Raw genomic sequence first — 24,383 nt, forward strand, 5'->3', positions numbered from 1 at the left:
TCTAGCTTTTTGTTTTTGTTGAAAGTATAAGATGCGAGCATAAGTCAAGGTTGCTGCTGGCTACTTTTCAGAAAATACAGATTCATGACATCAGCATACACAACACTCACCCACATCCGTCCCCTCGTCAAGGACAGCCTTGTTTTGAAGTTCAGGCCCTGCAGCTGCTGTGAAAACGCCATCTTCATCCACTAAACAATCCTACAAAGTGTCATTTGGAAAATTAAAGTATCGAGACATTTTATCTTTATGACAGTATCTGGCAAGACAATACCAATAAGACATCTCAGTCTAATAATGAGGCGTGCGGCCCACCGGCCACGAGTTTGACATGCTTGGTCTAGTTTCTCACTATGTTGAAATGTTGAGGATTTATTCAGTGACTAGGAAATGTAAATTTATACATTCACACCACGAAAGGCAAAATGTCTTATTAAAGCAGAGACCTAATGTTTACTAAAAAGTAGAACATCACTTTTAATTTGATCTCTATTAATTTATGGATCTATGGCAACGTACATAGTGATTTTGAAAAACTCACCTTTAAATGGAAAAACTTGCTAAGTAATTGATGTGTGTAAAATTAATTTAGAGAGGACTATAAAAACACCTGTTCTTTTCTACTAGTAAAACTAATAAAGTTTTTAAAACAAATGTTTTAAAAACACCTGTTCTTTTCAACTTGTAAAACTAGTAAAGTAAAACAACAACAACAACAACAACAACAACAACAAAAATTAGTAAAGTCAACTTGGCAATTTTCAGAGAAAGTAATTCCTCTATGTGACTTCATATTTGGAAAAAAAAAGCTGCCCCCATTTAATATACATTCTTCAATTTTAATTTTGTGCTGATTTTGTGTTGTCTGGAAAATCTTTCTCAATTAGGGTGAATTAAGGAAGCTCTAGTATTGCACAAATTTCACAATTATGATGATGAAAGTGATTGCTCATTATAAAAAAAAAAAAAAAAAAAAAGAGAGATGTTATTAGATTTATCACTTTAATTCTACGAAAGCAGAGATTAAAAAGGAAGGAAGAGGACCAGTACCGTGGACAGGTTGTGTTGGGAAGCTACACTGTAATCTTCCATACCATGAGCGGGGGCTGTGTGAACCAGTCCCGTCCCTTTGGTCATGGTCACATGATTTGCAGGGAGGAGAGGAGAGACTTTGTCAGGAAGTAAAGGATGAGAGCAAGTACCATTTTCCAAATCGGCACCTGGAGGCAAAGAAAAGCACAATGAACGGAATCATCTCATATGGCAATTCTTCTACCTCTCTAAGAGCAAAGTACCTCAATCAACCCAATCTTTGGATGACTGAGATAGTCAGAACATCTATAAATCTTCACCTGAAAACGTTGAAATAACCTCAAGTGTTGTTTTCAAAGCAGAAGCCACAAATGTCACTTTGTCTTCAGCCAGTATGTACAGCTCTCCAGACGTGGAACATTTCACAAGGGCATACCTCAAATAAAAGTTTAGGGTAAAGTTACTGACAATGAGGGAAGAGAAGCCACGGCTAACATTTAAAATGTGTTACTGCCATTTTAGAAAAACTAACTTCAAAATCCCAAAAGTACTATTTTCTTTTCTTTTTTGTAATAATAACAAAAAAATTTGTTATTATTTCAGAGAGGAAAGAACAGGGAAAGAGAGATAGAAACATGCATCGGCTGCCTCCTGCAAGTCCCCCACTGGGGATCGAGCCCACAACCTGGACATGTGCCCTGGACTGGAATAGAACTTGGTACCTTTCAGTTCACACGCCGATGCTCTATCCACTGAGCAAAACCGGCTAGGGCCCAAAGTACTATTATCAAAGGACTTCATCCCTTACATCTGTTTTGTTTTCCAAAAAAGCTGGAAATAATATCTTAAAAAAATCTATATGAACACAGTTAAGTTATAACTCATTAAATTTTAAGAGAATAAAGAGGACGAAATAAGTTCAAAATAATGGTTAATAATCCTACTTGCGGATTAAACAAACAAAAAAAAAATGCAATGCTATACCTACTTTGCATCTGGCATATAGCAAACAGCCTGATTGGCTGGAATCGTCCAAGGCTGTGTGGTCCAGATTAAGATACTAACGGGAGAGGAACCGTCTGTGAGAACAGAGTTTCAAATACGTTAGCAAAGGTTCCCATTCTGTGACCGCCATAAACTCAAGCAATGAAGAAATCATACCTAAGAGAGACGCCAACTTGGGAGCAGGTTTCAAGAGAGGGAATTTTACATACACGGAGCGACTGACGTGCTGGGGGTTATACTCCAGTTCCGCTTCAGCCAAGGCAGTCCTGAGGTTAAAAAATATGTTAGACATAAGGACCTGGAAACCTCACAAAATTTCTCCTTTAGTGAGCAAAAACACACAAATACCTCGATGAGGGAGACCAAAACACAGGTTTGTAAGACCGGTAAATCAGGCCCTAGAAAAGACAGAGAGTCTATGAAAAACTGGGATTCTACAATCTAACACTCGCGGAGGAAAAAGGTATTCCGTTACCTTGTCGTACATTTGGTAGAAAATTCTCAACTGTTTGGCTTCGTAACTGCCGTCAAACGTATAGTAGCAATTGTTCCAGTCCGCCATAATTCCCCACCGAATAAATGCCGACTTCTGTTTCTCAATTGCTGCTTTGGCAAATGACCTGGCTGAACAAAATACAGACAAGAAAACACTTTGAAAAACCGGTAAATTCCCATTCTTAAAAACGGCTTAGTATGTATCTCTCTAAATGCAGTTATTGTACACAGTTTAGATGGTAGAGTTTACTGAACAGGAAAGTTACTTTGAAAGTTAAAGGTGTTCAAACTCTAAAATTAACTAGAATTTCAAAAGTTGGAGTTTTGTTACCATCTTCTGTATTTTCTAGACTTTGTACAATGACCTCACATTTAGAAAACAATATCCTCAAATTTCTGAATTTAAGAAAAGATCAGGGAATATATTTCATTATACAAAAGAAATTAAGCAGTACATATAGTCAATGATAATAAGTTTCACAAGGAAGTAAGTAATCTTCGCAATCATATCCAAATATATTATACAATAGCTACATATACAAATACAAGATTCTTTGCCTACCCAATGTACTGAAGAATCAAATAAGAGATTAACGTAAAACATATTTGTATTTTAGAATTTACTTTTGTTTTATCCCCTGAAATAGGTCAACAGCCCTAGCGAGGAAAAGAAATAAAAACACTGGTCAAAATAATAATCTCAAAATATGGAGACTAGGCCTAGCCAGTTTGGCTCAGTGGATAGAGCATCCACACTCGGACTAACGGGTCCCAGTTCCATTCTGGTCAAGGGCATGTACCTTGGTTATAGGCTCAATCCACTATCTAGATTAGGGGTGGACGGGAGGAAACCAATCAATGTCAATCTCTCTCTCTCTCTCTCTCTCATCGATGTTTCTCTCTGTGTGTCTCCCCCTCCCTTCTACTCTCTCTAAAAATCAAGAGAAAAATATCTTCGGGTGAGGATTAACAAAATAAATATATACATATGAAGACTCAAGAACTGAAGGATGTACTTGGAAATGTTTACAAATCCTTCCTTCAATCTCTGAACATAAGTTCTCACAAAGGTCAATTTTCAAAAATCTGAATTTTCTGCGACAAAGTGGTTTCCAACAGCTCACATTATAAATACAAACAAAATAAACAGGTCCCTCTAACAGGTCCAGACTTTTCCAAAGAACCAGTGTTGACAAACACCATCTCCAAACAGAAACACAGTTGCTGACCTTTCTGTCTGATCTCCATCGCTGACAGATTCTGAGCTTTCCCACCGAGCTCCGATAAGACTTTCACTTCGATGGGTAGCCCGTGGCAGTCCCAGCCCGGCACAAAGTGGATGTTGGAGCCTTTCATCATATGGTATCGATTGGCTATATCTTTCAAAATCTGCAAAGAACATGGTAATCATCACTTGCACATGAAGCATGTATCCAATAATTTACCTTAGTTTCTTAATATTTTAAAACACTGAGAAACCCCAGATTTAAAAAGATTTATATAGCCGAAACCGGTTTGGCTCAGTGGATAGAGCGTCAGCCTGCAGACTGAAAGGTCCCAGGTTTGATTCCGGTCAGGGGCATGTAACTTTGGTTGCGGGCACATCCCCAGTTGGGGGTGTGCAAGAGGCAGCTGATCGATGATTCTCTCTCATCAATGTTTCTAACTCTCTATCCCTCTCTCTTCCTCTCTGTAAAAAAAATAAATAAAATATATTAAAATAAATAAATAAATAAAAGGATTTATATAAAGTAAACTATTAAATCTCCCAATTCAAGTTCTACATAAAAACAAGAATAACAGATATTTGAAGTTATGCTTTTTTTTGGGGGGGGGGGGGGGCGGCTGATGTAAAAAGTGCAATAATTCAGAAATGAGCTATTAAGCAGCATAGTTTGTCCTCTGTGAAACGTGCAGTATGTATAACATATCTCAAATGTTAAGAGTTTTTCAACACAACTTACTTCTCTAATACAATTATACAATCCATATTATAATGCTGCTCTAAGCTGTAGGACCTGTTTCGTGACCAGATTCCTGGTTTTGAAAGCAGAGACAGACAGCCAAGGCCACGCCCACTCCCATTTTCCCACGGAAGTATAAACAACTCAAGAAAAAAACAACAACTGATGAATAAACTGTGGTATATCCTCTCAATAGAATGCCACTCAGCCATGAAAAAAAAAAAAAAAAAGCAATTACTGATTATCTAAAACAACATGAATGAATTTCAGAAATATAATACTACATGCATGGTTGATAGAAGCCAGACATCGAAAAATACTACTATGTGCTTTTATTCCGCCTCTCTGAAATTTTAGAATAGGTTAAAAAAAATCTACAGCAATAGCCGGGACGGTTTGGCTCAATGGACAGAGCGTCGGCTTGGGGACTGAAAGGTCCCGGGTTCGATTCCAGTCAAGGGCATGTACCTTGGTTGCGGGCATATCCCTAGTGCAAGAGGCAGCTGATCGATGACTCTCTCATCGATGTTTCTAACTCTCTCTCTCTCCCCCTTCCTCTCTGTATAAAATCAATACAATATATTTAAAAAAAAAAAATCTACAGCAATAGAAGCCAAAACCTTGATTGCCAAATACCACCCCGTTAGGGATTAGGTTTCAACATATGAATTCGGAAGAAGAAACAAGTATTCAGTCTATAGCAGCTCTAACATGTTCTATTTATCTTATTGATTATGTCTTGCCTGACTGAAGCATAATAAGCCCCAAAGGACAAGACCTATCTTTATTTTGTTCCCTGATTATTTCCAATCCAGAACAATGCCTAGCACATAGTAGGTGCTCAATAAGGACTTAACTGACTAAAACGATATTTACTAATGCAAACTAACAAGCTCAAAGCAAATGCCAGTGATGTTATTCATCACGCAGGACCGAAATGTTTTACTGCTGCTTTCTGTCAAGACATTCATTTTATGTGTCAATGCAAATTTACATAACTGCCATGGTATTCGAGTACTCTTTTGTAAAGTGTATTTAAATATTTCCCCCCCCAAGTCTTACAGACTTAATTATGATTACCTTATTTAAAGCATGTCCAACATGAGGGTCACCGTTTGCATAAGGAGGTCCGTCGTGAAGACAAAATTCTGTCTTGACTTTTCTTTCTCTCTGCCACGAATAAAGTTCTGAAAATCCACATTTCTGTTTAAAAAAAGAGCGATAATGTCGGAACATCGTATAAACACATACTCCTGAATCATACCATGAGGAACAGCCAGCACTTACTTCCTATCTCATTCCAATGTCTTCAGCTCTAAAACACAAACCGCAATGTTTTGTATCAATAAATGCACTCTGAGTACATTTTTTTTTTAATTGAATTTTTTAGGGTGAGAGTGGTTAGCAAAATTATATAGGTTTCAGGTGTACGATTCTATAATACATCATCTGTATATTGTCAAGTCTCCTTCCATCACCACTTATCCCCCTTTATCCTCTTCTACCTCTCCCTACCCCCTTTCCTTCTGGCAATCATATTGTTGTCTGTGTCTATGAGTGTTGATTTTTAGATAGAAGGGTAAGAGACAAGGAAACATCGATGTGGGAGAGATAGACACACTGTTTGGCTGTCTCCTCCACACACCTAACTTGAGGCTCAGATGGAGCCTACAACTATGGTACATGCCCTTGACTGGAATCGAACCTGAGACCTTTTAGTCCAAAGACCCATGCTCTACCCACTGAGCCAAACTGGCTAGGGCGAGTTTGGGTGTTTTGTTGTTATTGTTTTTGCTGAATCCTTTCAGGTTTTTCACCAGCCTCCTTAACCCCCTCCTCCTCTAACAGCTGAATCCTTTTTTCAAACCTTTCAAGAGCCGCCCTCGCAGCCTTCTGATTAAACCTAAGCCCTTGCTACTCTCTAAGTCTGAGACAACACGCAGTGCAATCCACTACGTGACCTTGGCCAGCTCAACTTTGCCCTAACGGGCCTGTTTCCTCCTTTGAAACAACGCTAACATCCACTTGGTGTGAAGATGAAATAAGAGAACATGAGAAACGGCCACAGTTCCTGGAGTACAGAAGGTACTGGATAAAACACTGTCAGAAATTAGGGGCCAGAACAGGCCGATGAGTCTAGAACTCTGATAACTGTCATATTTAAGCTAACCGATACTTAACTAATATATCCTGAGCGTCATGGGCTTTAAAGACTAGAAGGGGAGAAACTAACATGTGAGTCTCTGCCTTTAGAATATTCTATTTAATACAGGAAGCAGTCACATAGTTTGGGAAGCAACTCACAAATTAAGTATCACCACTCTGTCCTGCAAACAAGTCATAATTCCAACTAGGGATCTAGTAACACCACAAAGGTGAGCTTCCACTTGTCCTCATAACCAAAATTAAAAAACAAAAACAAAACTTTATTCATTTCAGAAGAAGAGAAAGATAGAAACATCCATGATGAGAGAGAATCATCCATGACTTGCTCTCCTGCACGCCCCCTATTGGAGATCGAGCCTGAAACCCAGGCATGTTCCCTGACCTAGAATAGAAATGTGACCCCCGGGGTTCATAGGTCGAGAGTCAACCATTGAGCCACACCGGCTAGGGCGCAATAACCAAATTTTTTACTTATATGTGACTATATTAATTTACTTTTTTTACAAGCCACTGGGAAAGTATCCAAGCTGAAAATGGGACTTCAACCTGCGCTGCTATCTGGGCGCCGCACGATTCCCCCTGAATATTCTGCTGGGGAACCTGCTGCCCCTGAGGGATTTTCCTCCAGGTTCTTCACTGTAGTTTCAGGCAGAAAACCCGTTAGGTGGATGGTTTCCACTCATCTGGTCACACACACACACACACACACACACACACCCCTCAAAGAGGTTTCCACTCATCTGATCACAGACCCACAGACACACACACCCCAAAGGGGTTTCATCTGATCACACACACACACACACACACACACGCATCCCAAAGAGGCTTCCACTCATCTGGTCACAGACACACACACACACACACACACACACACACACCCCAAAGAGGTTTCCACTCATCTGATCACAGACACACACACCCCAAAGAGGTTTCCACTCATCTGATCACAGACACACACACACACACACACACACACACACCCCAAAGAGGCTTCCACTCATCTGATCACAGACACACACACACCAAAGAGGCTTCCACTCATCTGATCACACACACACACACACACACACACACACACCAAAGAGGCTTCCACTCATCTGATCACAGACACACACACACCAAAGAGGCTTCCACTCATCTGATCACACACACACACACACACACACACACACACACCCCCCAAAGGGGCCTGGAGCCCGCGGGCCTGTCGCACGCCCTCCCGGCCCCTGTCCCCAGCACCCGCCGGCCCTGCCTCTCTCCCGGCCCCCCGCACCTGCTGGATCTCCAGCTCCGTGTCGGGCTGCTGGCGGCCCAGCAGCTTCATGGGGAAGCTGGTCTGCGGCAGCAGCACCGTGTCCCGGTACTTGCCGTCGCTCGCCTTCTGCAGCTGGTTACTGGCCCCGGCGACCGAGCGCGCCACCAGCCCCCGGGCCGCCCCCCGCCACCCGGGGCGACAGGGGAGGCGGGGCGGCCCCCACAGGTTCCAGGCGGCGGCCAGGGCCCCCGGCCCCGGCCCGCGAGGACGCAGCCCCCAACGCATGCCGGGCCGCCCCAAGCTCCCGGATCGCGGGGGCCTCGGCTCCCACCCAGAACCGGGAAACAGGGACTCCGGCGAAACCTCGCGAGTCGAGAGGGAGTGCGCACACGCACGCGCGCGGGGCACGGCTGGGTAGGGAGCGCAGCCTTCCCGATCCGAGAGAATAGGCCAGCTCCGGGTATTCGCTTCAGCCGCCCGGGTAGGGGCGGGAGCGGATTGGAGGCCTGATTCCGAGGGGCGGGGCTGGCTCCGAGGGGCGGGGCGGGGCCAGATGTGGCCACAGCTGGGGCTTTGATTTCAATCACAACGCCCTGCCCTTAAAAAAAAACAATAAAATTATATATATATTATAATATATATATAATATATAATATATAATATATATATATACCATGTTTCCCCGAAAATAAGACATCCTCCGAAAATAAGACCTACTTACAGGTTTCCTTCTGAGTGAAATATAAGGCACCCCCCCAAAAATAAGGCCCCCCCCTAGGCTCTGTCTCAGAATGCTATTGCTAAGCATGAGAGATTTGGTCCACTGATTCTGAAAGAAATGGAGTCACAAGGAAATTCACCAGGAAATTCAGGAATTGGATTGTTAGGATGATGTTCCAGAAGACGATGACATGATTGTCATTGAATAAATGAGTCAATTCTTGATACTGTAGGATTCACGGTTTGTCTGGTTTGTGTTGACAACTACCGTACTACCGTACCGTATACAGGTAATAAATTTCCTTTATTTTCATTTGACAATAATTGTGTACCGTATTCTTCTTCATGGAAAAATAAGACATCCCCTGAAAATAAGACCTAGCGCATCTTTGGGAGTAAAAATTAATATAAGACACTGTCTAATTGTCGGGGAAACAGGGTGTATTTAACCCAATGTACCCAAGATAGTATCTCTTCAACATGCAATTCATATAAAAGTATAAGTGAGATAGATCGCATTCTTTTTTTTTTTTCATGCTGTCTTCCAAATTTGGTATGTATTTCACGCATACAGCGCATCTCAATTTGGGTTAGCCACTTGGTCGTCCAGGTCAGTGTAGTCCACGCCTGTTACCCCTTGGGAATGGCCTTCCTAATCCTAAAAGACAACATCTAGAAGATGAAATGAAAAGACGGACAGGTTCCCCACAAAAATGAAAAAGGAAATGTTATTTGGAAAAAGACACCTGCGGGCAACTAGCACCAACCGAGAGCTTCAGGAAAACCCGGAGAAGTGGAGTTTAGCCGGGTCGGGAGTCGGACCGGAGGCCTTGGCGACGCAGCTGCTCTGCGCCTGCGCCGGGTGTTTGCCGCATGCGCAGTAGCTGCGGTGGGGTTGTCCTCCAGCCCCTGACGTCCTGTTGACTGGGTGACAGCAGTACTGGACGCCTCGAGGGACCTGTTGCTTAATAACGCGTTTTTTTGGGAGGGGTATTATCCCTCAGTGTCTTTCGACTAACTCTGCTTTCCAGGCCTGTTCAGCGTAAGTAAGCTTCTCCCCCGAGGGTCAGGGGCAAGGGCAAATCCTGGGCAGATGCCCTCACTCCACCCCCTTTGCAGAGATTTGCGGGGATTCGAGGGATTTCTGTGCAGAAATGATGAGCGTGGATCCGTTTCGGACCCGGGTTTGTGAGTGTCAGCATTTCCATTGTGGAGATGAGATTTTTTATTTTATTTTCATGCTCCGGGGTCTTTATGGGGCTCTATTTTGTGAAAATCACAAGGCAAACCTAGACTGTTTGTGGGTTTAGGGCACCCACATTGAGAGACTGTCTTAACACCTACAATTAAATCTCATTAAAATTGCAGCCATTCTTCCTAGTGTCTTCCCTACACCTCTGTAGATGTGCTTGACTTATTTGTTTCCCTGAAAATAGACAGAATTGCTAGTTCGAAACCTGTACGTTTGGCTTTTAATGCGATTTTTATAATTTATTTTTTAAAATATATTTTATTGATTTTTTACAGAGAGCAAGAGAGAGGGATAGAGAGTTAGAAACATCAATGAGAGAAACATCGATCAGCTGTCTCCTGCACACTCCCCCCCAGGGATGTGCCCACAACCAATGTACATGCCCCTGACTGGAATCAAACCTGGAGACCCTTCAGTCCTCAGACTGACGCTCTATCCACTGAGCCAAACCGGTTTTGGCTGATTTTTATAATTTCTTATAACCACCGCTTTGCATCCTTCTGACAGTGCTCAAGACAATGTGTCCTCACACTGTAGCCACATTTGGGCAAACTCTCTCACCTGTGCCAATCTCACAAATGAACAGTCATTTCTCATGGTTTTTGTTTGCATTTCTATCATACACAGTGAAGTTGAGCATTTCAGGCATTTACCAGCCATTGCTTTTCTTTTTTTCTAGGAATTGCTTGTTCGTGTCCTTTGCTCCCTTTTCTATTGCATTATTCATCTTTTACCTATTGATGCATAAGAGCCCTTGTGTAACAAAAATGAGCTCATGTGTCTAGTATGTTATACAAATTTTTTGTCAAACATCTTTTCGCATTACTTATGGTGTTGTGACTATACAGTCAAAACTGTATATGCAGTCAAATGTATGGATTCTTGTTTTTCATCATGCTTATAAGCCCTTTACCAAACTTATAAAACATCCCATCCGTTTTACTCCCATACTTTTAGAATTTCATTGTTTACGTTTAATGCTCTGATCTGGAATTTGTAGTGATATAAAGAATGCAAAAAGGATCCAGCATTTTTTTTAAATTACCAATTGCCTCACCATTTATATCTAATTAACTTTCCCCCAGGATTTGAAATAGCTTTATTGTGTTTGGTTCTAGCTCTAGGATTTATTTGATTCCCTTAATTTGTCTAATTCTGCCCAGGACTGAACGGTTTTAATTACTATAATTTTATAGCCTATTTTGATAACTGGTAGGAGAGTTATCTCTGCTCGTTGTTCTTTTTTCAGAATTTGCTCCGTTGTGCTCACGTTTTTTTATATTTCCAGATGACCTTGAACTTTAACATCATTTGGTTGTGTTCCAAAGATAAATCAGTATTTTGATCGCACAATCATTAATCCACATATACTCGCCAACTTTATACAGAATTCAAAATACTCTCTACTCTCCCGGGCTATTAAAGGAGGGAGGGAGAGAGAGGGAGGGATGGAGGGAGGGAGGGAGGGAAGGGGGGAGAGAGAGAGAGAGAGAGAGAGAGAGAGAGAGAGAGAGAGAGAATATCGTTGGCGGCTGTAAAGATTTCTTAACAGATGGGATGTTAGATTGATTGTTTTCAGTGGTCATACAAACTTTTTTTCTTACATACTCTAAGCCTCAAACCCAGAATATGATTTAAAAGCTGTCCTTTGATTTAGGGTCATATTGGTTATCACAGAATATCCTCGGGGTTAAAATAATGTTGCAAAACCTACAGGAAGTTTTCAGCCAGTATCATTCAGTGCTTACCTCGTGCTGGGGACTGTCTTACGTGCTTTTCATGTGCTTCTTGTATAATAATTACAGCTCCGTGCTTTCGGTACCATTGTGAGCTCCATCTTACAGATTGAGGCACAGAAAGTTTACGTGGCTCTCCTAAGGTCACACAGCTTGTATGTGCCAGAGCCATGATTTGGACACAGGTAACTGTCTCCAGTGCCTATAACCACTATGCTGGTTTTCAGTAAACTCGCATAAGACAGATAAGGCTCCCTTACTGTATGGTGTTGTTCTAATTGTTCCCAGTTACTAGTATCACTTACCTTTGAGTCAGGTAAGCAAACGGGAGTGTTTTAGGACCCAGAGGAGTACAAGTGGTAGAGAAGGAAGTAGGGTGAGTTTAATCTGAGCTGCTATAAGGAAGTTAGTTTATTTGCATTTTGGCCTCATTCTCTATCAACCGGTACCTGCTACAGGTAATTCTCATTTGGAGTCTGGGTAGGGTCCCTATTAAAAAGGCTAAGAGGAACCTCTGTTACAGATTTTGCATTTTGATCATACAATTAGCTACATTTTCTTTATGCAAAGAGCCAACATTGTATTCATTTGTTTAAAAAATATGTAAGAATAACATTAGGATTAGGGGACAGTAACATTTTTAAATATATATATATTTTATTGATTTTTTACAGAGAAGAAAGGAGAAGGATAGAGAGTTAGAAACATCGATGAGAGAGAAACATCCTCTTGCACACCCCCTACTAGGGATGTGCCAACAACCAAGGTACATGCCCTTGATTGGAATCGAACCCAGGACCTTTCAGTCCGCAGGCTGATGCTCCATCCACTGAGCCAAACCAGTTTCAGCAGTAACATTTTTATTTACTAATTCAGTTTGGACCGAAGAAATTCTTCAGAGGAAACGGTAGACATGTTTTCCTATTTGCCAATTGGAAGAGGTTTACAGGATCTCTTTGTAAATCATAGTTCGCTTTGCACCAGACCTGATTTTCTGCATTCGCATAAAACTGATGTTTGTTCCTAGATGGTGGTTCGTATATATACGTTTTCTGAATAATATAGGAGAACGACAAAGCCTACCAGTTTTTCTTTGGAAGAAGTGACCGTGGACTTGGCAAAAAGAAAGGGAAGTGGTTTGGTCATATAGGAAGCCTGGCAAGGCTGTAGTGCCTGCTCAGCCGGCTCAAAGGTAAAGGATACCTGAGAACAGTAAGAACCACCACCTGTCAACAATTAGAACGACACCATACCGTAAGGGAGCCTGATCTGTCTTATGTGAGTTTACTGAAAACCAGCATAGTGGTTACAGGTCTGTCTTCCTCAAGACCGTCTTACATAAGACAGGGACTGAGTGTGCAACACATTAAAATAGCCTCATGGCCCTAGCCGGTTTGGCTCAGTGGATATAGCGTCGGCCTGTGGACCTGTTGCTTCCACGTGTCCCATCTGCAGAGAGAGACAACGTAGAGTTTATTGAGAAGTATTGCCGAAATTGGGTCTTTTCTAGGTCTCTCCAAATGATCTCTATGGTTAAATGGGGCAGTCCCATGTAAGCATGCAGTATACACTGAGTGGCCAGATTATGATGATCTCTGAATGCATAATAACCTGGCCACTCAGCTGAAACTGGTTTGGCTCAGTGGATAGAGCGCCAGCCTGCAGACTGAAAGGTCCCAGGTTTGATTCCCGTCAAGGGCATGTACCTTGGCTGCAGGCACATCTCCAGTAGGGGTTGTGCAAGAAGCAGCTGATCGATGATTCTTTCTCATCGATGTTTCTAACTCTCTCTCTTCCTCTCTGTAAAAAATCAATAAAATATATTTTAAAAAAATAATAGTCTGGCCACTCAGAGTATATCCTAATAATCTGGCTACTCAGTGTATAGCCTATATAATGAAAGGCTAATCTGCAAATTATCCCCTCTACCAGCAGGCAGGCCGGCCAACCACCCATGTCCCCTCCCCCTGGCCAGGCTGGCCGGACTACCTATGCATGAATTCGTGCACTGGGCCTCTAATACACACACAGACACACAGACACACACACACATACACACATACACATACACACACACACACACACACACACACACACACACACACACACTGAGTGGCCAGATTATTATGCATTCAGAGATCATCATAACCTGGCCACTCAGTGTATATGTACTGAATTGAATTCAAATAAATAAAAGCCAGTGGTTGGCTTTGAAAGTAACAAAACCTTTCTCTCCCTTTCCCTTTAGGGCTGACCATGGCTTCCAGTCCCACCGTGCTGATGCGGTTGGTAGCCTCTGCATATTCCATAGCTCAGAAGGCAGGAACCATCGTCAGACGTGTGATCGCCGAAGGGGACCTGGGAATCGTGGAGAAGGTACTGAGAAACTCATCGTATTTTGTACTGACTTCGCTTTTTTGGTCCTTGAGGATGTATTAATTTGGACAGACTTTAGTAGCTGAAATCATCAATGGCTCCCTTCTGGAGAGTGCAGAATGGTGAGGTCTGACACTCTGTATCAGTAGGAAGAGCAGGAAATACTCACCCGAGGGCAGTGGTCGGCAAACTCATTAGTCAACAGAGCCAAATATCAACAGTACAACGATTGAAATTTCTTTGGAGAGCCAAATATTTTAAACTTAAACTTCTTCTAATGCCACTTCTTCAAAATAGACTCGCCCAGGCCAAGTGGTATTTTGTGGAAGAGCCACACTCAAGGGGCCAAAGAGCTGCATGTGGCTCGCGAGCTGCTGTTTGCCTACCACGGCCTTAACCTGTTTAAGCAAAAAAAAAAAAAAAAAAAAAAAAAAAAGATCTAGAGGTCTTATGAAAGCGATATTCTTTTTGTAAAATATGTTTTTAATGATTTCAGAGAGAGGAAGGGAGAGGGAGAGAGAAACCTTGATAGAGAGAAACATTGATCAGCTCCCCACGCCCCCTACTGGGGATGGAGCCCACAGTCCAGGCATATTCCCTGACCAGTAATCCAACTTCTACCTCCTCATGCGCAGGATGACACTCAACCCACAGAGCCATACTGGCCAGGCGGGACAGCAGTTTCCGAACTGGGAAGAACATCTTCTGATAATTTGAAAGTTCCTCTTCCAAACCTTTACCATTTGAATCCCCTGAGAAAAACCAAGACAAGAAAATAGTTGACCCTTTGATGTTAAGTCCCATGAATCTAACAATAGACAGTGTCATTTAAAGGATACAGACACTCAGTGCCTTAGGCATCGGAGGGTGACCTTGCATACAAGCTCTGCTAACGCGTGCCTCTCTGTTGCAGACCAGTCCAACGGACCTGCAGACCAAAGCCGACCGAATGGCACAGATGAGCATCTGCTCCTCCCTGGCCCGGAAATTCCCCAAACTCACAATCATAGGGGAAGAGGTGAGAGTTGGCAGGGATATGGTATTTACTTATTTATTTTAATTAATTTATTTTTTTATTATTGATTATGGTATCACATAATTGTCCTTATCCCCCCTATGGTATTTATTTAAATGCCTCTTTACCATATGGAAGTCCAACTGCCACTTTAGTGATTTACATACCACTGTTACGATCTCAAGCATTAGGTCTACTATTATTAAAAATATATATATTTTATTGATTTTTTTACAGAGAGGAAGGGAAAGAGAAAGAGAGTTAGGAACATTGATGAGAGAGAGTCATTGACCAGCTGCCTCCTGCACACCTCCTAACTGGGGATGTGGCCGCAACCAAGGTACATGCCCTTGACCGGAATTGAACCCGGGACCCTTCAGTCCGTGGGCTGACACTATCCACTGAGCCAATCCGGTTTCGGCAATATATCTACCATTTTTTAATGCAAACATGATTATATTCCTTAAGACTTGAAGGAAATGTTTGATTATGAAATATCGTGGTCCATTTCTAGGCCAGATGTCTCAATTCTTTTTTTTTTTTTCTCCAACATATTCCATTGATTTTTCACAGAGAGGAAGAGAGAGGGACAGAGAGCTAGAAACGTCGATGAGAGAGAATCATCGACCAGCTGCCTCCCGCAACCAAGGTACATGCCCTTGACCGGAATCGAACCCAGGACCCCTCAGTCCGCAGACCGACGCTCCACCACCGAGCCAAACCGGTGCTGGCGAGATGTCTCAATTCTTGACCATCAAAGATATGGAGTCTGTTATAATATTCAGCATCTGAACTGGAAGATGGGCAGAGTTCTAAAAGTTTAGAATAAGATAGATTTTGTTTCTGTTTTTGTTTTTTTTTTTCCAAAATGTATTTTACTGATTTTAGAGAGGAAAGGAGAGGGAGAGAGAGAAACATCCATGACGAGAGAGAATCACTGTTCGGCTGCTTCCTGCACGCCCCACACTGGGAACCATGCCTCCATCCCCAAGCATGTGCCCTGACCAGGAATCGAACCATGACCTCCTGGTTCATAAGTCGACGCTCAACCACTGAGTCATGCCTGCAGGGCTTCTGTTTTTCTATAATAGTTAGGCCTACTTACGCACTTATCCGAACACCCTAACACTGGAAAAATAAAAGAATGGATATCTCGTGTACTTGAGCGGGAAGTAGCTATTATCAGAACCACTTCTTTTGAAAAGTCTAAAAATTCTTTTCCTCCTCACTGTTGAGCATAATGAAGTTGGCACTCTCTCTCTCTTTTTTTTTTTTTAAATATATTTTATTGATTTTTTACAGAGAGGAAGAGAGAGGGATAGAGAGCTAGAAATATCGATGAGAAAGAATCATTGATCAGCTGCCTCTTGAACACCCCCTATTGGGGATATGCCTGCAACCAAGGTACATGCCCTTGACCGGAATCGAACCTGGGACCTTTCAGTCCGCAGACCGACGCTCTATCCATTGAGCCAAACCAGTTTCGGCAGAAGTTGGCACTCTCTGTAGTCAGCTTTGACGAGCCCTATCTGGTCGTGTTCGCAGTTTTACTCGGTTTGCTTTAAAGCTCTGAACCTCTGGATGTGGAGACAGTAGAGCACCTGAATAAACACATCCAACAGCAACTTGGGCTCACCCCTCTCAGGTGGCAGGATACCATGACCTTCCCATGATATTACGCCCTATATATATAAAAAATAAAATAAAATAATAAAAATAAAGTTCTGAACCTAAATGGCAGGACCAGGGAAAACGGATGCTGCGATCTCTTCCGTCACTGACACCGAAGCGCTCGGTAGACACTCGGCAGCAGCAGTGACCCGTGTTCTCTCTGCAGGACCTGCCGTCCGAGGACGTGGATCAGGAGCTGATCGAGGACGGCCAGTGGGAAGAAATCCTCAGGAAGCCATGCCCGGCCCAGTACAGCGCCATTAAAGAGGAAGATGTATGACCCACGTCATGGCTGAGCTCTCTGTGCACCGTTCTTGGTGGTCTTTTTGTGTTTGTTTCTCGCCTATGATGGTGGGAAGATGACAGTTATACAATATAGGACAGCCGGGCCTTGGGAAGCTTTCAGAGCCAACGTGGAGTGTCAGGCACCACATGGAATGCCTGGCCTGTTCATTTAGAGTTCGGTTTCTCATGCTGTTCATTTCTTCTTCTTCTTTACTCTAAAGCACATGTGTCAAACACAAGGCCCACGGGCCAAATCCAGCCCGCCAGGCCTTGCAATGTGGCCCGCACCACGCTGTCATCACTGCACTCCGCTGTCAGTTTATGACATTGTCAGTTTATGACTGTTCAGTAAACCATTCGGCCCGCGATTTAGGCTGGATTTTAGATTTTGGCCCCTTCTCTGATTGAGTTCGACACCCCTACTCTAAAGCTATTATTAAAACTATTTTTAGGGAGAAAAATCTAATTTTTAAAAATATATATTTTATTGATTTTTTTTTTTTTACAGAGAGGAAGGGAGAGGGATAGAGAGTTAGAAGCATCGATGAGAGAGAAACATCAAACAGCTGCCTCCTGCACACCCCCTATTGGGGACTTTTTTCTAATGTAGGGATTTTTTCCATGACTGCAAAACAATACGATTCTTTTTACCGCCATGAAACTGATGACACTGGCGTAAGCCATCCATAATACAATTTCAGAACTGAAATAAAAAGGGAGTTGTTTTGGTCACTCTATTTAAGTCTTTTCTATATATATATATATATATATATATGTGTGTGTGTGTGTGTGTGTGTGTGTGTGTGTGTGTGTGTGTATATATATATATATATATATATATATATATATATATATAGTTGAGACTTAATATTTCCTTGTGTCTTTTAGCTCGTGGTCTGGGTCGATCCTCTGGATGGCACCAAGGAGTACACGGAAGGTTGGTACCTCTTTCCTGTTGTATTGGAAGCAGAAGGGCCTGTGATGTTGAGTGTAAACATTTACTGTTTCTCATGTTGTGTGGAAAGCCGGTGTTACGTGTCATGTGTGTGTTCTCAGGCTCTATCTGTGCCCATCCTAGCTAACTGTGGTTATACATCAGTGATTGTCATCAGACAGAGAGAAAATTCGTCTCCTTCTAGAACCCCCCGCCCCCTCCCTCCACACACGGTCTACCAGGCCCACAATCCTAATGGCCTTTACGTGAGAATAACTAACATTGAATCAATGTTACCAGACGGAACCCCAGCTTTGTTGGTGTAGAGCCCCAACACACACACACACACACACACACACACACACACACACACACTGTCCCCTCCCTGACTTTCTGTACAGCCTCCCCTTTACAGATAGGTTTGGAAACACAATGCAATATTTCTCTCTCCTGAAATGACTGAAGATGAGGAAAAGAACAAAGCAGCAAATTAACATAAAATGGGCAACATTAGCCTAAGCAAGACCAGGCTCAGAGCCCCAAGTTTGAGATTTTACGAGCATAACGTAAGCGTTGAGTTTTATTTCTGAAATAAAGATCTGCCTGGTTTTTCTTACGTTGGTTCTCAGCTTCATGCGTTGAAAAAAGAACATTTCTCATTAATTACTAGAGAAAACTTCTCTGTCCTTGGAGGAGACGTATCTGCAATGAGTGAGTCCTGCAGAGTGTGTGCATGTGTGTGCATGTGGATGTATGTGTGTGCACTGAATGGTTCTCTCTTCATTGAGAAACGGGGAGGCTGTGGACAGTTTTCGGGTACACACAGCACCTACACAGCTTGTATAGATCCCCATCTCCCCCCACCTCTGGAGATTTTGATCGCTGGTTCTGGGAAAAGGCTTAAGAACCTGCATAATAAAAGCGACTCCAGCAGGCAGGAGTGAACTGGAAGGCAGGGATACAGAATAACGGCTGTGGAATTATGGCCGCTCAATTGAATTGGTTTTTAGAGTTTCCTGATGAGACCAGGTGTAGCAAGCCAGTGTAGTGGTCCTAGACCCCTCTTCCTCTCTCTGGCCAGCTCTCCTACAATTTGTACATTTTGCCAGAAGTTGGATTGGTCATAGATGAATCCCTGTGGATCCCATAACCTTTCCTGCAAAAATAACTCGCAGCAATTCACGTGCTGATGACGAGTCATAACAGGAAAAAGTTACAGAATAATTGATATTCATTTCTTCTCTATAGGTCTTCTTGACAATGTAACCGTTCTTATTGGAATTGCTTATGAAGGGAAAGCCATAGCAGGAGTTATTAACCAGCCTTATTACAACTACCAGGTATGACTCTAACTGATACGGTTGTGTGTGTTTTTTGTTTGTTTGTTTTTTGGTGTTGCTTGTTTTTGTGTGTGTGTGTGTCAGAAGTGGGATACAGTTGTTTGTTTGTTTTATGTGTGTGTTTTTTTTAATGCAATAAGGACAGAGTTTATTTCAAGAGGCAGCCAGATGAGAAGGGAGAAAGCCTGACCGGATTCCCCCAGGCAGATGAAGGTTTTTAGGGAGCTGAAAAGGCGTCTTTTCATGCAAAGGGAGAGGAACCAAACAAGTCCAGAATCAGGTAAAGGGAGTTAGTGATTTGGCCTGGAGGGCAGTTTTCACAGGGCTCCTGTGCTAATTCTTCTGCATCGCCGTGGTGCGTGGTGTCTGAGGAGCCGTCCCCTGTTAGGACAGACTTCTTGGACTCTTCTGGGTTTCCCTCCACATCATCTTTAGATTCAGTCTCCTGATTCCTGATGTTGCAACAGACAAGCCACGTTTCAGCATCTCCAGGCCTCAATGGCACCTGCTCGCCTTTCTTTCCCACTGGAATCACTTCTGAGGGAAGCCAGATGCCAGGAAGCAAGGCCCCTCGAGCAGGCTATGGAGGGGTCCAGGGGGTCAAGCAATGGAGGACTCTGGCCAATGACCAGTGAGGACAGAGCCCTCACCGTGCACCTGGCTGTGCTCTCCTGCTCTCTCATGCGGACATGAAAGCTGAGCTGAGGCGGCCAGCAGGTCGACGTTGCCCACACATGGCAGCCCCCACCAGCAGGGAGAGCCACACACAAATATTTTATTAGATCAATAATAATAGTGTTATGTGGTTCCTGATACTATCCAGTCTAGTGGTTTCTAGCTTGGTTGCACATGCATTCATCTTTTCCAAATATACCCCACACCTCTGGAATCAGAACTTCCGGGGGCATTGGCACCAGAGATGCATGTATAAGGCACACAGAGCGTGCCTTAACACTCAAATGCAGACATTTGGGAATTACCGATGCGGTTCTGGACTAGCCTGGTCATTGAGACACCGGACTTACAGGCGGTCCTTCCAGCACATTGAAGAAGTGAGCCATTTGAACCGAGAGAGGTGCTAGCATGTTGTTTTCCAGGTAATACTGCCTCGCGCCTAGACTGTAGTCAACGGTGAAACAGAACTAAGGATGTTCTTGCATCCTTCCTTCCTCTTCCTTTCTCTCTGATGGAGTTGGGCTTTCTGCTATCCTCCCAAAAAATGGTCTTCCTTAGAAGGGGGCGATGAATGTGCTTTCGAAGCAGGAATAGATCATTAGATTCCATTAAAGTTAAAGGATGTGATTGAGATAATTACTTGAGGTATTGGCATGAGTCTGACCCTGAAAGAACTTTGGAGAGTGAGAACTATTCCTTCTGAATTTCCAATCTGAGTTGAGGGCAAGCGTAACCTCTACTTCTAAGACAGTTTTGTTTTATTCTGCCATTTGCATGATAATAACTATTTGTAATCATGTTCTTTTTAGCATTATTTCTCAAAACTAGTTATGCATTATGGGTAAAGTTTCTCCTATTAAGTGTCCATTAATTACTTTACTATGGCTTTAATGTTTATGGAATATTTTATACAGATACACGTCTGTGGCCATTATGGAAACTTTAAAATAAGTTAACACTGTGGCTTGAAAGAGACACTTTTAAAAAATATATACATTTTATTGATTTTTTTTTTACAGAGAGGAAGGGAGAGTGATGGAGAGTTAGAAACATCAATCAGCTGCCTCCTGCACACTCCCCACTGGGGATGTGCCCGCAACCAAGGCGCATGCCCTTGACCGGAATTGAACCCGGGACCCTTCGGTCCGCAGGCCGGCGCTCTATCCACTGAGCCAAACCGGTTAGGGCAAGAGAGACACTTTTATTCCTTGATTACATTGTAATGCATGGCACCTTTCATCAAAAAAGGATCTGAGTGCTTAGAAGTTGTTAATAATGTCCAACCCTCCCATCCCTTCTGAGATGAGAAAAATTGTATTCGTTTTCCACAGAACAGTGACAAGCAGAAGTTGAGGGAGCACAGGAAGGAAGCCACGGTGAGCAGAATAGCTAGGGTTTGGCTCCACTAGTTGGCAGCAAAGGTAGGAAACCCGTGTCGCCAGCCTGTCCTCATAGAGCCCATGCAGCCACTCCTCTTCTGTTCTGCTTCTCGACCCTTTGTCCCTCCACCACATTCCCTTCTGTATGCTCTCCTTATCCTTCTTCCTTCCCTTCTTCCTAGAGTCCTTGGTCAGGCTATTTAATGGTTCCAATCTCTTTTTTTTCCTGGTCTGTAAAATAAGGATGATAACACCTACTTCATGGGGTTGTTTTGGAGATTAAATGAGATACTACATGTAAAGCACTTCATATGTGTCAAGTATTCAGTAACATACTTATGCCTGTATGCCTTCCATATATATCTATTATCTATAATAATAAAAGCATTAATATGCTAATTAGACCAGATAGTTGAATGACCTTCTGGACGAATTTGCATGAATTTTTGTGCACCGGGCCTCTAGTGTTCAATAATGCTCTTTTAATGACTGCATTAATCATTTTATGCATCAGTTTTACTTGGCATGAAATAGCGGTTATATTTTTCTACGTGAAGTGCATAGTCATAAACAATGTGGTGGAAAATGCTTCAAGTACAGATTCTAAGGCTGCGTCGTCATTGTCATTTTACAACCACCATTGGCAGTGAAGTCTGAGACCTTGACCTCCATTATCCAGCATTATCCTGGCTGCTCTTAGCTCGTTCAGCTGTTCTGTTTCTGTAGCACCAAAATGCATTATCACCACCGCCTATGCTCATGTCAACGTGATCCCGCCTGCTTCTCAGATATTAAAAAGCACTGATCAATGCATGCGTTTCATTTCCTGGGGACTTAAGTGCTTTTTGCAAAGAGCTATTTCAAATACGATAATGAGCTTATTTGACCATTCAGAGAGCAGCAGGCATTACCCTATCTCCTGTCCCGGACTCCAGGGAATAACCAGACATTCCCTTCTGTGCCTTTGAAACCAAATTATCCACCAAAACAGCAATGAGAACAACCCGTTGCTTCTCTAGGGGAAATTTCTCTGTCGATGATGCTGTCTTTGTGCTCTGGTATAACATGATCGTGTTTTTATGATCTAAGAGTTAGGATGCTACGCCAGCTCAATGTTCTATTTGTGGCCGCCATGTTCTCCCGGTAATCACAGGCCACGCTGGTGTTTCCCACAGGCAGGGCCTGGCGCTGCGCTGGGGAGGACAATCTGGGGAATTCTGGGCTTGGGTGCCTTCGGATTCCAGCTGAAGGAAGTGCCCGCCGGGAAGCACATCATCACCACCACCCGGTCCCACAGCAACAAGCTGGTCACCGACTGCGTCACTGCCATGAACCCCGACGACGTGCTGCGCGTGGGCGGGGCGGGAAATAAGGTACGAAACAGTCCGACACCCCCCTCGGAACGCAGTGGGATCCCTGAAAGGAACACAGCTTTGAACAACTGTCCAAGAGGAGTTTGGGAGGAGAGATTAAAGGTTGTAATTTACCATGTAGAGCACATTTCAGCAACATTCTTGATTTTTTTTTTTTTTTTTTAAACATGAAGGTTCAAATCTCTTGTGAAGACAGTGAAGAGAAAATATGTCAACTGGCTGGTGTGCTCGGTGGTTAGAGCTTGGCTGGCCAACAGAGGGTCTCAGATTTGAGGCTCATGTGGGAGGCAACCAGTCAGCGTGTCTCTCTCACATAGATGTTTCTCTCTCCCTCCCTCCTTTGTAGCTTATTGACCACTTTTTCCGCCTTGGATGTTATGCTGCATGCATTCTGTGTGTTTCTTCATAATAGTCTGGTCACTTAAACCTGCCGAAGGCTTTCCCCTAAGTGGAGTCTAACAGAGGAATTGAAATATATTTCATAGAAGCAAGCAATTCTCTCATGGTCGAGGGATAATTACCATCGTTGACTTTTTACAGATCATTCAGCTGATTGAAGGCAAAGCCTCCGCCTATGTATTTGCAAGTCCTGGCTGCAAGAAGTGGGACACTTGTGCTCCGGAAGTTATCCTACATGCCGTGGGAGGTGAGTCCATTTTATTAGCGGGGATTCTAGTTTTTGCGGTAATGCCACTTTACCTAGACTCTCAGGATATAAGAGCTAGAAGGAGAGTTAGCGATTATCTTCCTTCTCCAGAATTAATTGGGCATTATTGCACAGGGAAGCAAGGGGTGCTTGCAAATAATGAACTGTAATGGTAGAATTGGCCATTAACGTCCCGTGTTCTTTCTGTAGGCAAGTTAACCGACGTCCATGGCAATGCCCTTCAGTACGACAAGGAAGTGAAACACATGAACTCCGCTGGGGTCCTGGCCTCGCTGAGGAACCATGACTACTATGCCAGCCGCGTTCCCGAATCGGTTAAGAATGCACTCGTTCCTTAAGGCACGTCTCGTTGCCTTAGCTAGGGGGACAGCTGCAGGAGGAGAGAGAGGAGAAAGGACTGCGTCCCCGAAGTCTCAGCCTTGGATGAAAATGTCTTAGAAGTTGATCCTGACACTAAAGAAATGCTGACACCCTTGGACTTGGGCAGTCTGTCCAGCCTGCAGGTCACTCAGCTGACCATTGGGATGAATTTCAAGACATCACGTGGAGCCGTTGGACTCTGCTGTGCTGCAATATTATCAATAAACCAATTATCAGAGCTCCACCTTTACTTTATTCTGCATTGATCAGAGATCTGTTTTTAGGTACTTGGTAGAAAATAGATTTTAAGAACTTGATGATTAATTCATCAACCAGACCACTTTTAGCATCTGGAGAATCTATAAAGTCTGTGACATTTCCATCCCTCCTTTTATTGGGGGAAAAGAAAAGTTTAGTTCCAACTGACTATCCTGGTCAGTTGTTTAATCAACATTCCTATTGTATGAACCAGATTTTTTAGGGCACAGAAGCACAAGCTGTTACCTGAATCTCATTCTTCTTTTCATAGTGATTTTTAAAAATTTTCCAGTTACGAATATACTAAAATATGATGTATGTTGGTGAAACAGATTTATGGAAAAATGGCTTCTTTATAATAAATTATTTCATTCTAACTTGTCTCTGTCCAGTGCTTTTATTATTTTTTTCAATTTAAATGG

General features: G+C 43.0%; 2 protein-coding genes across 3 annotated transcripts in view; one reads left to right on the forward strand and one right to left on the reverse strand.

The window, feature by feature from the left end:
• IARS2 (isoleucyl-tRNA synthetase 2, mitochondrial) overlaps positions 1 to 8,299 on the reverse strand; it is a 31,568-nt gene extending 23,269 nt beyond the window's left edge. Inside the window, exons 1-10 of the mRNA XM_084868857.1 lie at positions 7,939 to 8,299; positions 5,577 to 5,699; positions 3,762 to 3,921; positions 2,513 to 2,661; positions 2,386 to 2,435; positions 2,194 to 2,303; positions 2,021 to 2,111; positions 1,353 to 1,468; positions 1,051 to 1,220; positions 111 to 201 (exon numbers count right to left, since the gene is read on the reverse strand). Of these exons, the coding sequence (XP_084724983.1) occupies positions 111 to 201; positions 1,051 to 1,220; positions 1,353 to 1,468; positions 2,021 to 2,111; positions 2,194 to 2,303; positions 2,386 to 2,435; positions 2,513 to 2,661; positions 3,762 to 3,921; positions 5,577 to 5,699; positions 7,939 to 8,205 (1,327 nt within the window). The 5' untranslated portion in view covers positions 8,206 to 8,299. The remainder of the gene's footprint in view (positions 1 to 110; positions 202 to 1,050; positions 1,221 to 1,352; positions 1,469 to 2,020; positions 2,112 to 2,193; positions 2,304 to 2,385; positions 2,436 to 2,512; positions 2,662 to 3,761; positions 3,922 to 5,576; positions 5,700 to 7,938) is intronic.
• A 1,198-nt stretch (positions 8,300 to 9,497) lies between these two features.
• BPNT1 (3'(2'), 5'-bisphosphate nucleotidase 1) lies at positions 9,498 to 24,338 on the forward strand. 2 transcript variants are annotated; one of them, XM_084868956.1, is made up of 10 exons: positions 9,498 to 9,682; positions 13,877 to 14,004; positions 14,918 to 15,022; positions 16,857 to 16,964; positions 17,864 to 17,912; positions 19,158 to 19,249; positions 21,256 to 21,300; positions 22,479 to 22,676; positions 23,217 to 23,322; positions 23,533 to 24,338. In XM_084868956.1, the coding sequence occupies exons 2-10, from the start codon at positions 13,885 to 13,887 to the stop codon at positions 23,679 to 23,681; spliced, it is 972 nt and encodes a 323-aa protein (XP_084725082.1). In that variant the 5' UTR covers positions 9,498 to 9,682; positions 13,877 to 13,884; the 3' UTR covers positions 23,682 to 24,338. The 2 variants fall into 2 exon arrangements, with proteins under 2 accessions (XP_084725082.1, XP_084725083.1); XM_084868957.1 differs by lacking the exon at positions 21,256 to 21,300.
• Positions 24,339 to 24,383: the final 45 nt, after the last annotated feature.

This window comes from Pipistrellus hanaki (genome assembly GCF_964339955.1).
Source record: "Pipistrellus hanaki genome assembly, chromosome: 20".
Lineage (NCBI taxonomy): Eukaryota > Metazoa > Chordata > Mammalia > Chiroptera > Vespertilionidae > Pipistrellus > Pipistrellus hanaki.

Bases quoted from the DNA above. Each gene is read 5' to 3' on its own strand.
- BPNT1 (XM_084868956.1), top strand. From the start codon at position 13,885: ATGGCTTCCAGTCCCACCGTGCTGATGCGGTTGGTAGCCTCTGCATAT. The intron at 15,023-16,856 runs GTGAGAGTTGGC...TTCTCTCTGCAG, and splicing joins TCACAATCATAGGGGAAGAG to GACCTGCCGTCCGAGGACGT. The intron at 23,323-23,532 runs GTGAGTCCATTT...TTCTTTCTGTAG, and splicing joins TATCCTACATGCCGTGGGAG to GCAAGTTAACCGACGTCCAT.